Source organism: Microtus oregoni, unplaced genomic scaffold (genome assembly GCF_018167655.1).
Source record: "Microtus oregoni isolate MIOR12 unplaced genomic scaffold, Mior012 000043F_ref0000047, whole genome shotgun sequence".
Classification (NCBI taxonomy): Eukaryota; Metazoa; Chordata; class Mammalia; order Rodentia; family Cricetidae; genus Microtus; species Microtus oregoni.
In genome coordinates this window covers 9,188,520-9,199,034 of record NW_024543210.1, presented here as the reverse complement: position 1 = coordinate 9,199,034, position 10,515 = coordinate 9,188,520, and the positions used below count along the sequence as shown (strand labels likewise).

At 48.7% G+C, this 10,515-nt stretch overlaps 1 protein-coding gene across 1 annotated transcript; it reads left to right on the top strand.

Moving 5' to 3' along the window:
• The first annotated feature begins 1,637 nt into the window (after nucleotides 1-1,637).
• On the top strand, nucleotides 1,638-9,933 carry LOC121434466 (serine protease inhibitor A3N-like). The gene is made up of 5 exons (XM_041633445.1): nucleotides 1,638-1,739; nucleotides 3,613-4,266; nucleotides 6,808-7,081; nucleotides 8,005-8,155; nucleotides 9,015-9,933. The coding sequence occupies exons 2-5, from the start codon at nucleotides 3,630-3,632 to the stop codon at nucleotides 9,213-9,215; spliced, it is 1,263 nt and encodes a 420-aa protein (XP_041489379.1). The 5' UTR covers nucleotides 1,638-1,739; nucleotides 3,613-3,629; the 3' UTR covers nucleotides 9,216-9,933.
• Nucleotides 9,934-10,515: the final 582 nt, after the last annotated feature.

The window sequence follows — 10,515 nt, the reverse complement described above, 5'->3', positions numbered from 1 at the left end:
GATGGCACCACCGACAATGGGCTGGGGACTCCCACACCAATCACTATTTAAGTAAATGCTCTACATGCTGGACTACTGCCCCCAACTATTAGGGATATTTTCTCAGTTGAGATTCCCTCCTCTAAGACGACGATGGTTTGTGTCAAGTTGTCATAAACTTAGACAACACAGTAGGGGAGAGAAATAGCTGGAAAGGCAGAGTCTAAAATTTGGAGTTGAATAAGGTAGGGAGTGAAGAGAAGCAAGGGATCCACATCCAGGAAGGCCAGAAACAAGAGCCTCACTTCAGTTAGGGTGGAGGATTCCTTCCAAAGGTGCCTAATGTTTTCTCCCTGGTTTCAGCAACAAATGGAAGCCAGGAAGCAGTAAAATCCTCAAACTACACAACTCTGTGGACAGAAAGAAAGATTTATTGGGAATCATACTCTCAAGTCTTTCACTTTCTCAGGGGGCAGAGAAGAGGAGCAAAATGTCAATAAGGAGAGCAGATGTTAAAGGACAGCAGGGACGGGATCTCTGAGAGATTCACCCCGACTGGATTAAAGGAAAACAAGTTGCTCTTGCTGAGATAGCAGATGGTTGTGCAAACGTTAGGTTGGCTCCTGGGAACAGAAAAGCACCATGGGTGATTTGCTTTTCGGGCACACAGATCTGCCTTTAGGCCTCTGTTTATCCAAGCAAAATCCTTGTTAGGTAGGACCAGCATCTTCATCTGGAAGACTTCATCTTTGGCCCTAATCCCTGCCTGCTGAGTCTCTATTCACACTGTTGACACATCACACACACTGGTCATCCTCAAGGGACTAAGAAATACTTTATGCTGGAGCTATTCTGAATGAGAATGACCTGAGAGCACAGACTTAGGCTACCCAAATTCCAAGTCTCAGTGTGGAAGCAGACTCATGAAAACGTTATAGCGTAACTACACAAAGAAAGTCACAAGTCAAAGCAAGTTTGAGATGCAGGGGTGGAAACCTCGGAGAGGCAAGTGAATCAGTATGGGGAACTTATTTGCAGGCTAAAGATACTATCTGCTGGCATTCTTAGCTTTTGGATTGAAGCTTATTGTCTATAAACTAATAGAATCTATTGTCATGGGGTTTAGTGCATATACACAGGAGGCAAACAGGCTGTTCCAGAGAGGCAGCACTCAGCCCAGGAGAAGGTAATTAGTCTCTGGCCCTGCAATGTTCCCATCTCTCCCCAGTATTGAAATTCAGATCAGCCTGCCAGGCTCTGCAGACACAGAATCCTTTCAGGGGTTCCCCTTCAGTGCCAGACAAGGCAGCTTCCCTTCAGAAGTCTGACGCCAAAGAGGGCAGAGCGAGTCTCTATTGAGAATATTCCCATTGCTGCCAGAAGGGACGGTTACACAAATGCAGATTGGATTTGTCTTTTTGCCTTTGACTACTCACCAGCTGCAAACTGAACTTTGAAGCATTGCAGAAAAAGAAGCTATACGACCTTGAAATCCAGCTGCAGCTGCCTTATTGATTGGAACACAGTGACAGGTGTTTCTGCTATCTAGAGTCTCTAAATTTATGTTAATAGAATCATCCTGCCTGCCAACTTCTGGTCAGGTCACAAAGTGCAACTTGTACGTGCCAGCATTTGCTAAGAGGTGGGAGGTTCCCTGGTGGGGATAAATAGACCTGAGTGTGCATCAGAGACCAGCACCCCAGGAGGGAAGCAACCCTAAACACTGGACTCCCCTGTCACAGACACTGGCAGCTCTGCAGGTAATGCCCCATGATTCCTTCTCTCTGGGGACAGTGGAAGGAGCTTTTCCAGGACTGCAGTGCTGGCAGTGACCAGGGGTCTTGTTTGGAGGATGGGGGTGAGGAGTTTTCCTAGGGCACTGGGTTGGAGTCAGGGGACACTTCTGGGTGCCTATAAATCTTCTTATCTGTCTAAGTCTTCCTATCTTTGGAAGATGCAGGTGTCATGGCCTCTGCTCCTGGAGACTGAATGGAGCCTGCTCCTTCCCACCCTCCACAGGGAGAAAGTATTGAGACCTTATCTAGACTAGGTCCTGCTGTCATAGCTGTGGGGAGACAGGAATGCTGCAGAGTCCCCCTGGGAGCAGTGGCAGCCCTACAATGCTTGTAGCTGACAGGGGATGCCTTGGTATCAGAAACCCCAATTCCCCAGGAAAACTCATGGCTAAGGAGAATAGCTCCTACCTCTCATAACCAGGAAAAAAAGACAACAGTTTAGCCACACTGCCAAATCTCGTGCAGAAACAGACTAGCAGGTTTTCTGTGGAAATAATTTTGAGGTGAAATATAGTTGAATGATTTTTCAAAGAAATGAATGCATCAGCCTAACTGGAAACACAGGGTAGAGGCAGCTGAAGACCCTGACCCATCTGCAGTCATGTGACAGCCCTGGGGACATGTGGCTCAGCTCCAACACCTCCCTCTCCTCCTTCCTACATTCCCCTCCTATGTTCTTCTAGTCTTCTCTCCCATCCATCTCTCCCTTGGCTCCCTCATCTGACCCCTCCCTCCTGAACCTCTTCTCCTGCTCCCTCTTCACTCCACTTTCTCACTCCTACTTCGTCTCCCCATCTTGTCTTCTCCCCTCCCTATCCGTCTTTGCCATCATCCCTTTCCTCTAGAGTCTGTAGTTCTCTTCTGAACTCACCTATAGAGGAGACAGAGGCTAAAGTTGGGCACCAATGTTTACCATGATCACAAGCTTTCAAATGTGGTCTTTTAGGATCCTTGCCGCTCCTACTCCTCGGGTGCCTGGAGGACATGGCCCTTGAGCATTGGCTGCAAATATTCCCAATTCCCACAATAAGCCTGACACTTTCACTGAGCCACTCACCAGGCTGCCCAGAGATGTCCACCCATTTGCTTGATAAAACATAGCCATCCTAACAGTAGAAATTAAATATGGTTCAGGAGTCAGACAATGGGAAGCCATTTTTTTTCTTCTTCCTAGGAGGTCTTCCAAGCTGAGACACAAACCACCATGTGGCATCCAGGCCCTTCTAATGCCCATTCTCAAGGGAGCCATGACTCTGGTATTGCACTGACTGTCTACAAGGTTTCCACCCATTTATCCCACCCATGCCCAGAAATTGACCCAGATACAGCCCAGGGTGATGAGATGTCATAGACATATCATCAGGAAGTTTGGTTGGGGTGGCCCATTTGCTATTTCTAACTCAAGGATCCCTCACCGGGTCCTGACTCGATGTTGATGATTCCAAGTAGGACACAGTTGAAAATTAAGAGTATTTCTTGTTTCTAATGAGTCCTTATAACAAGGAAGAAAATGAAAAAAGAAAGTACGATTGCACAAGGCTTTTGCCCATCCCCAGTTTCTTCTTTTCCTTCCTTTGTGACCCTGGCGTGTCCATTCGTCTCTATGGATCCTGACTCTCTATGAGGAAATTGACTACTACAGCATTACTTTACCCAGGGGTAACAGCATGCATGGGATCTGGTGCTGCCATTTGAGTGGCCAGAGTGTCTCCTAAGGAGGGCCCCAAAGATAGAAAGGGGCAGCAGAGCAGGGACATAATGCAGGCCAGGCAGGTGGACTAGGAAATGATCAGGACACCACCTGGCCCTCCCAGACTCAAAAGATCTTTCTTTTCAGCCCTGAGAAGAGAGACGATGGCCATCCTTGTAGCTCTTGTACTTTTGATTGCTGGGTTCTGCCCTGCTGTTCTCTGCCAACCAGATGGAACATTGGGAAGTGACACCGAACTTCAGGAAGACAAAAGCAACATGAGTAAAGTGGACATTCTAACACTGGCCTCCATCAACACCGACTTCGCCTTCAGCCTCTACAAGGAGCTGGCTTTGGAGAATCGAGATAAAAACATCGTCTTCTCCCCACTCAGCATCTCAGCTGCCTTGGCAGTCCTGTCCCTGGGAGCAAGCAACAACACTCTACAAGAGATTCTAGAAGGTCTCAAGTTCAATCTCACAGAGACCCCTGAGGCAGACATCCACCGGGGATTTGGGCAGCTCCTCCACATGCTCAGCCAGCCAAATGACCAGGTACAGATCAATATAGGCAGCACCATGTTTGTTGAAAAGCGCCTGCAGATTCTGGCAGAGTTCAAGGAGAAGGCAAGGGCGCTGTACCAGGCTGAGGCCTCAAGTGTCGACTTCCAGCAGCCTCATGAAGTCAAAAACCTCATCAATGACTATGTGAGGAAACAGACCCATGGGAAGATCAAGGACCTGATCTCAGGCCTGGATAAGAATGCATTAATGGTGCTGGTGAATTACATCTACTTTAAAGGTGAGGATGGGCCCTGTTTTATGGGGGTTGGAGAGGGTGTTGGCTGTGTACCTTGTGTTCATACACTGAGCACTGGAAATGAGAGGCTCATGGCCTTGGAGACCTGGGTGCCTAACTTCTGATTACTAACATGCATTACTTCCTATCTGACTGTGCAGAAGTCATGTCTTCTCTCTGTAGACTAGATATCTTGGTCAATATTCTATTGCTGTGAAGAGACACCATAACCACGGCTGCTCTTATAAAGGAAAACATTTAATGGGGTGGTGGGCTCACTTACAGGTCAGAGGTTCAGTCCATTATCATCATGATGGGGCATGTCAGTGTGCAGCAGACATGGTGCTGGAGTGGTACCTGAGAGGCCCTCATCTTGTAAACAACAGGAAGTGGTCAGAGACACTGGGTGGTATCTTGAGCATTTATGAGACCTCAGAGCCTACCTCCACAGTGACATGCTTCCTCCAACAAGACCAAACTTACTCTAACAAAGCCACAGCTCCTAATAATTCCACTCCCCCTGAGCTTATGGGAGCCAATTGCATTCAATCTACACAGGAGTCCCTCACTCAACCCACTCCGCCATGTCTAATACTCTCCTATACAGTCCATCTGCTAGGGAACCTCATCCCTAGGAGGATCCAGGTCCTTCCTGACCTAAGAAGCCTGGGAACACCAATCTTAAAGGGAAAGTAGTGTGGTTCACAATTGTTATGGGGAGTTTCTCTGCTGGGCCTCTCCCTTAAGCCTTTTCTGTAAGGCTGGACCTGGTCATGGGAAAGCAAGGACTGAGGAGAAGCCATTAGTGAGAGGGAGGTGTCAAAAGCCAGTGGTGTGTGTTTAGTGTCTGACTGCTTCTTGGAATTTTAGTTTGTAAAATTAGGAACCCAGGCAGCCTGCAGGGTCACAGTACTAAAGATACACTCCTGGGACAGGGGGATAAGAAAGTTGGGAGACTAGGCTGGAATTGCTGCAGGTAACGGTTGGTAGGGAGACATCCAGAGGCCACACCTGCAAAACTCTGTGATAGACCAAGGAGTGGGGCAATGGTCCACACAATGATGCCAGGTAAGCCGGGCGGTGGTGGCGCACGCCTTAATCCCAGCACTTGGGAGGCAGCGGCAGCTGGATCTCTGTGAGTTCGAGGCCAGCCTGGTCTACAAGAGCTAGTTCCAGGACAGGAACCAAAAGCTACGGAGAAACCCTGTCTCGAAAAATCAAAAAAAAAAAAATGATGCCAGGTAAAAAGCTCCATGAGACTAGAGCTGGGATGGATTTGGGACTCTGAACTTTGGATAGTCTAGGGCAGGTAGAGTGCTGCCTCTGGGACTATAGACAGAAAACCAAGTGACCATGGACAGAGGAGGACAGGAGGACAGAGGACAAAGTCCAGGATGGCTCCAGAGCAGCTGTGCTCTGAAAAGAAGGGAAGCAGAGAGATGGCCTGAAGGATGGGACCGCAGGATGTGTCTCCCTCTGCTGGACACAGGACCCAAGCTCCAAGGCTGCTTGGCTGTGAGGTGAGGATGTACATTTATGGGCTGGATCCTGATCCCAAGTGATTGTCAAAGTACCAAGGCCCCCTCTCCACCCAGGTTGTATTGCAGATAGTCACATGTACTTGGGATGTAGTGGAAGTGTGAATAGGATATTTTTGATTCATGGACAAGAACATAGCCAACGTGGGAGAAGAGGACTCATTACCCATATCTTAGTCAACCAATTATGGGATCCTGGTCATCCAACTCAGGGAAGTTGCAAATCTCATGAGTTTCAATCTAAACCTACTGTTGACTGGGCATTGACTTCTATTAAAGTGGACCAATAATCATAAAAACCCAGAGACAGATTTTGGGGTTCAAGCTGAAGATCAGAAAAGAAAAGCAGCCAACTGCTAGAGAGTTCTTATCTCCATGACATTTTAGACTCAACGAGAGCAAGTTCCTATCTCATTTCGCTTTATATCCCTTTCTAATGCTGGTATTAAAGGCAAGCACCCCCCCCCCACAGACTGTATTGCATTAGCCACACAAGTTATTGTGTGGCTGGTGGGATTAAAGACGTGTGCTACCACTGCCTGACCTATATGGCTAGCTTTGTACTCTGATCTTCAGGTAAGCTTTATTTATTAAAACACAAACATTGACAAACATCACAGAGTGAGAGAATAGAGTCTCTTTTGTCTTCTAGACATGGGTCCCCTGAGGAAGAAGGTTTCCCCAACTCTCCCAGGCCCCAGTCTCAGCACCTTCACTTTAAGTCTGGTACACACCCCAGCCTCAGATCCCCAGCTGTTTTTCAGCTCCCTCAAGTAGGGAAGCTTTGGTTTGAGTTCCCTTTCCAAGCCTGCGGATCACTTCTCACTCACAGTTCTGCATCTGCCAATGTTTTCTTTTTCTGACCTAGATTATGTAACCAGGAGGGAATTCGGTGTTGTGGCAGATGGATTGTGGAAGACTGTCAAGACTGGGGAATGGGGCAGAAACAGGGTGGAGGTGGGCTCTCTCTGCTCCTTTACAAGCTGATGACCTACTCCACATTTAGGGAAATGGAGGATGCCCTTTTACCCTCAGCGAACACGTGAGTCTAACTTCTATTTGGACAACAAGAGGACAGTGAAGGTGCCCATGATGCACGATGTGTTTCTGACCACACCCTACTTCCGGGATGAGGATCTGTCCTGCACTGTGGTGGAGCTGAAGTACAGAGGCAATGCCAGCGCCCTGTTCATCCTTCCTGACCAAGGCAAGATGCAGCAGGTGGAAGCCAGCCTGCAGCCAGAGACCCTGAGAAAGTGGAGGGATTCTCTGAGGCACAGGTATGTGTCCTCTGGAACCAGAGCTGGCCTGGGTCCCTATCCTACTGTCAGCCTGAGGCCAGTGTCCCTGTACCTCAGAACCTCACTAGCACCCAGTGTAATGGGTGGAGTGTCCGCAGGGACTGGCAGAATGGGAGTGGATTTACCTCTGCTGACTCTGTAGTGTAGGGACTGCGTTTTCTGTCATTTTTGTTGTTCACAAGATGACATCAGCTAGAGCAGGAACTGAGGATTCCTTTGTCTCCCAGGCTGTAATTACACGGAATCCTGCACGGGTGTGGGAGGGCAGAGGGAGTGAGGGTGAGAGGAGATCAGCTCTGAGAATCAGCTCTGCCCTGTGCAGCCATCGCATCCCCTCATCACTCATTCATTCACCAGTGTGCAATGATGACTTGAAGACCTACTATGTGCTGTGTTCTAATTAAACCCAGAGAGTATATCAGAGGCTAAAGCACAAAATTTCTTACCTTTGTGGGCTCATCGTGCAACTTAGGAAGAGAGATTAGGGAGACAGAAATGAAACCAATATTATTTGACTTGTTAAAAGATATTGAGTTGTGAGATTGAGAAGAGGAAGGTCTAAGGCTAAAAACCAGCTGAATTCAGGTGGGGTGTGCAGTTGTAAAGAGGTGGATCATGAAATGGAGTCTGAGTCCACACCACAAGGGAAGGACTGCATTTGTGGGAGCAAAGCGTTTCTGGAAAGGATATAGCTGGTACCATGCCCCGTTGCCTCTCCAGCACTGATGGGTAATGAAGGCCACAGGAAAAGCAAATGATGTGAAGGAGGCACTAATGGAAAGATTACATCTCCCCAGTGAGAGGGTGGGTGCAGATCTGCCCAGCTACAGTGTGCTTTGAAAGGTTTCGAAAGTTTCAAACATATAGTTACGTGACTCTTACATTTCTCTTTCCATTCTCAGGAAAATTGATGAGCTCTCCCTGCCCAAGTTCTCCATCTCCACTGCCTACAGCCTGGAGAGATCCCTTCCTCAGCTGGGCATCAGGGAACTCTTCTCCACACAGGCTGACCTTTCTGGGATCACAGGGGCCAAGGACCTCAGCGTCTCTCAGGTAAGCCAAGACACACTGGGTTGTTTTCACTGGTGAATGTGGGTGGTGAGGGCAGGTGTGCGGGAGATGGCAAAGTGTGAGAAATCCTGCATTTCTGAGATTCCCTCATCCAGGGAAAGCTGGGTTACAGCCTAGATACATATACTCCTGCTGGATACCATACAGCCAAATCTCCTCTATCCTGTGAACATAACCTCACCCAGGAGCCTTGGTGGGAAGGAGCCTGTGCTTGGCCTTTGGCCCTCAATCACACCAACCAGCACTGTGGTGTGGATGCCTCCCACAATCCACTTCGCTCACAGCCACCCCAGCAGTTCTTGTCTAGCACACAGAACTGGAGCAGTAAAGGAAATAACAACTGATGTATGCAGTTGAGATGAAAAACTTAAGAATAGGAGAGGTGGTGCCTTAGGACCACACGTTACATTCCCAGATGCACAGCATGGCAATGCCTGGTGTTCTGTGCAGTGCCCACTTAAGCCCCGGACTCTAATCTGTACCCGCAGATCATGGCAGTCTAGGAAAGAGAAGTCATGCCCTGTTCATTACTGTTGTATTCCCAAGGAGGCACACTGGCTGCTCCCTGTGGTTGTCCTGAGAAGGGGCCTGTGGAGTATGGACTGGTGTTGGCTCCACCCATCCTCAGTGTGTAGTGGGTTTGAGATCAGCAGAGATTCTCAGAGACTGAGCAGATCTAGATTGTGCCTCATTTCACACCCTGAGCAGAGATTGGTTGACATCAGGGGCAGAGCTCACGATAGGAACAAGTTCATGAGCAGCTGAGGCCAGCAGTGGATGCTCCAGGAATCTCCTCTGCTGCCCTCCCTGGTCTCCAGTGAGTGATGTCTTTCTCCTACAGGTGGTCCACAAGGCTGTGCTGGACGTGACTGAGACAGGCACAGAAGCAGCCGCTGCCACGGGAATGATGATGATGGGATCGGCTCTAATTTTGGATCCTCTGGAAGTGCATTTTGACAGGCCGTTCCTGATGATTATCTCTGACACAAATACTCAGACTTCACTCTTTATGGCCAAAATTACAAATCCCAAGGGAAACTAGAACTTCCCAAGTGGTGAGGCTTCTTCCTGGGAGCCAGGGATTGAGCCTGTATGTTGGTCTCTATGTGCATCTTGGCCTCCATGCTCTGAGTGGCTGTGGTGTGCCTGGATTGGACAGTGTCAGTGACTAACTGTATGACTCACACATGCACAGGGTCCTGTGGACAGTCAGTGTCAGGTTCCCATCCTCTTGGCAGCACTAGCTTATGTTCCTGAGACTGAAATCTGACTCCGTGGCCCCTCCCTGCTGCCTCTCCTATATGTGCCTCTGCCCAAAGCCTGGGCCCTGGCAGGAAGGCTCAGCCCCTACCTGCGCTATTGTTATATCTGCTTTCAGCCTTCACAGGCTTCATGGGATTATTCAAGATTTAGGCCCTTTTTGTGAACTTCAGGCCCAGGACTGAAAAGTGAACCTGCTGCCTTCTCTGTGTTTCCAGCATCTGGGACCAGTGTGTGCCCAGTTCCTGCCTCAAACTTTTCCTTCAGGGGCTCCTGGGCCTGCCCACATCTGGCACTGTTGTGGAGAACCTATTCCTGCTTCTCCATGGAGTCAATTGGTCAGCTTAGCTCCTTTCTGCTACTCTACCTACTTGGGACCTAGGAGCCTTTTCCTAGGTTCCCCATTGGCCAACATTACACAATAGGTGGACACCTCCCCTTCCTTACCCAAAATACAGGGCTTTCACTAATGCAATAAACGTATAACTCACATAACTGCACAGAAGGTGGCCAGGTTGTGTTCACTCAGTTCCGGTTGGCAGAGGAGTGGCTCTAGTCACAACAGTATACTAGAAAATGTCACTTACAGTCTCTGACTTTTGTGATGGATCACTAACCTACATGTTATTATCAGTTTCTTTTATGGAAGAGGAAACTGAGGAACAGAGCTTAGTCATTTTCCCATGATGTCACAGCTAGAAATTGTGACTGGTGGATGTTATTCCAAGTCTCCTCATGCCTGAGGAACTGTCTTCCTCAAACCAGGGTTCTGTGCCTGAGGCATCACTATGGTAGCGAGCAGGTGGAACATTGTAGTAATAAGGGCAGCGGGGCTGCGTCCCCAACACCCCGGCCGCCTGCCCGGCTAGCTTATGCCCCGAAATAATTACACGGACACTGTATTCTTTTAAACACTGCTTGGCCCCTTAGTTTCAGCCTTTTAACCCATTTCTATTAATCTATGTAGCACCACAAGGTGCGCTTACCAGGGAGATTCTAGCCTACGTCTGTCTGGAGTGGAAGAATCATGGCGACTCCCTGACTCAGCTTCTTTCTCCCAGCATTCCGTTCTGTTTACTCTG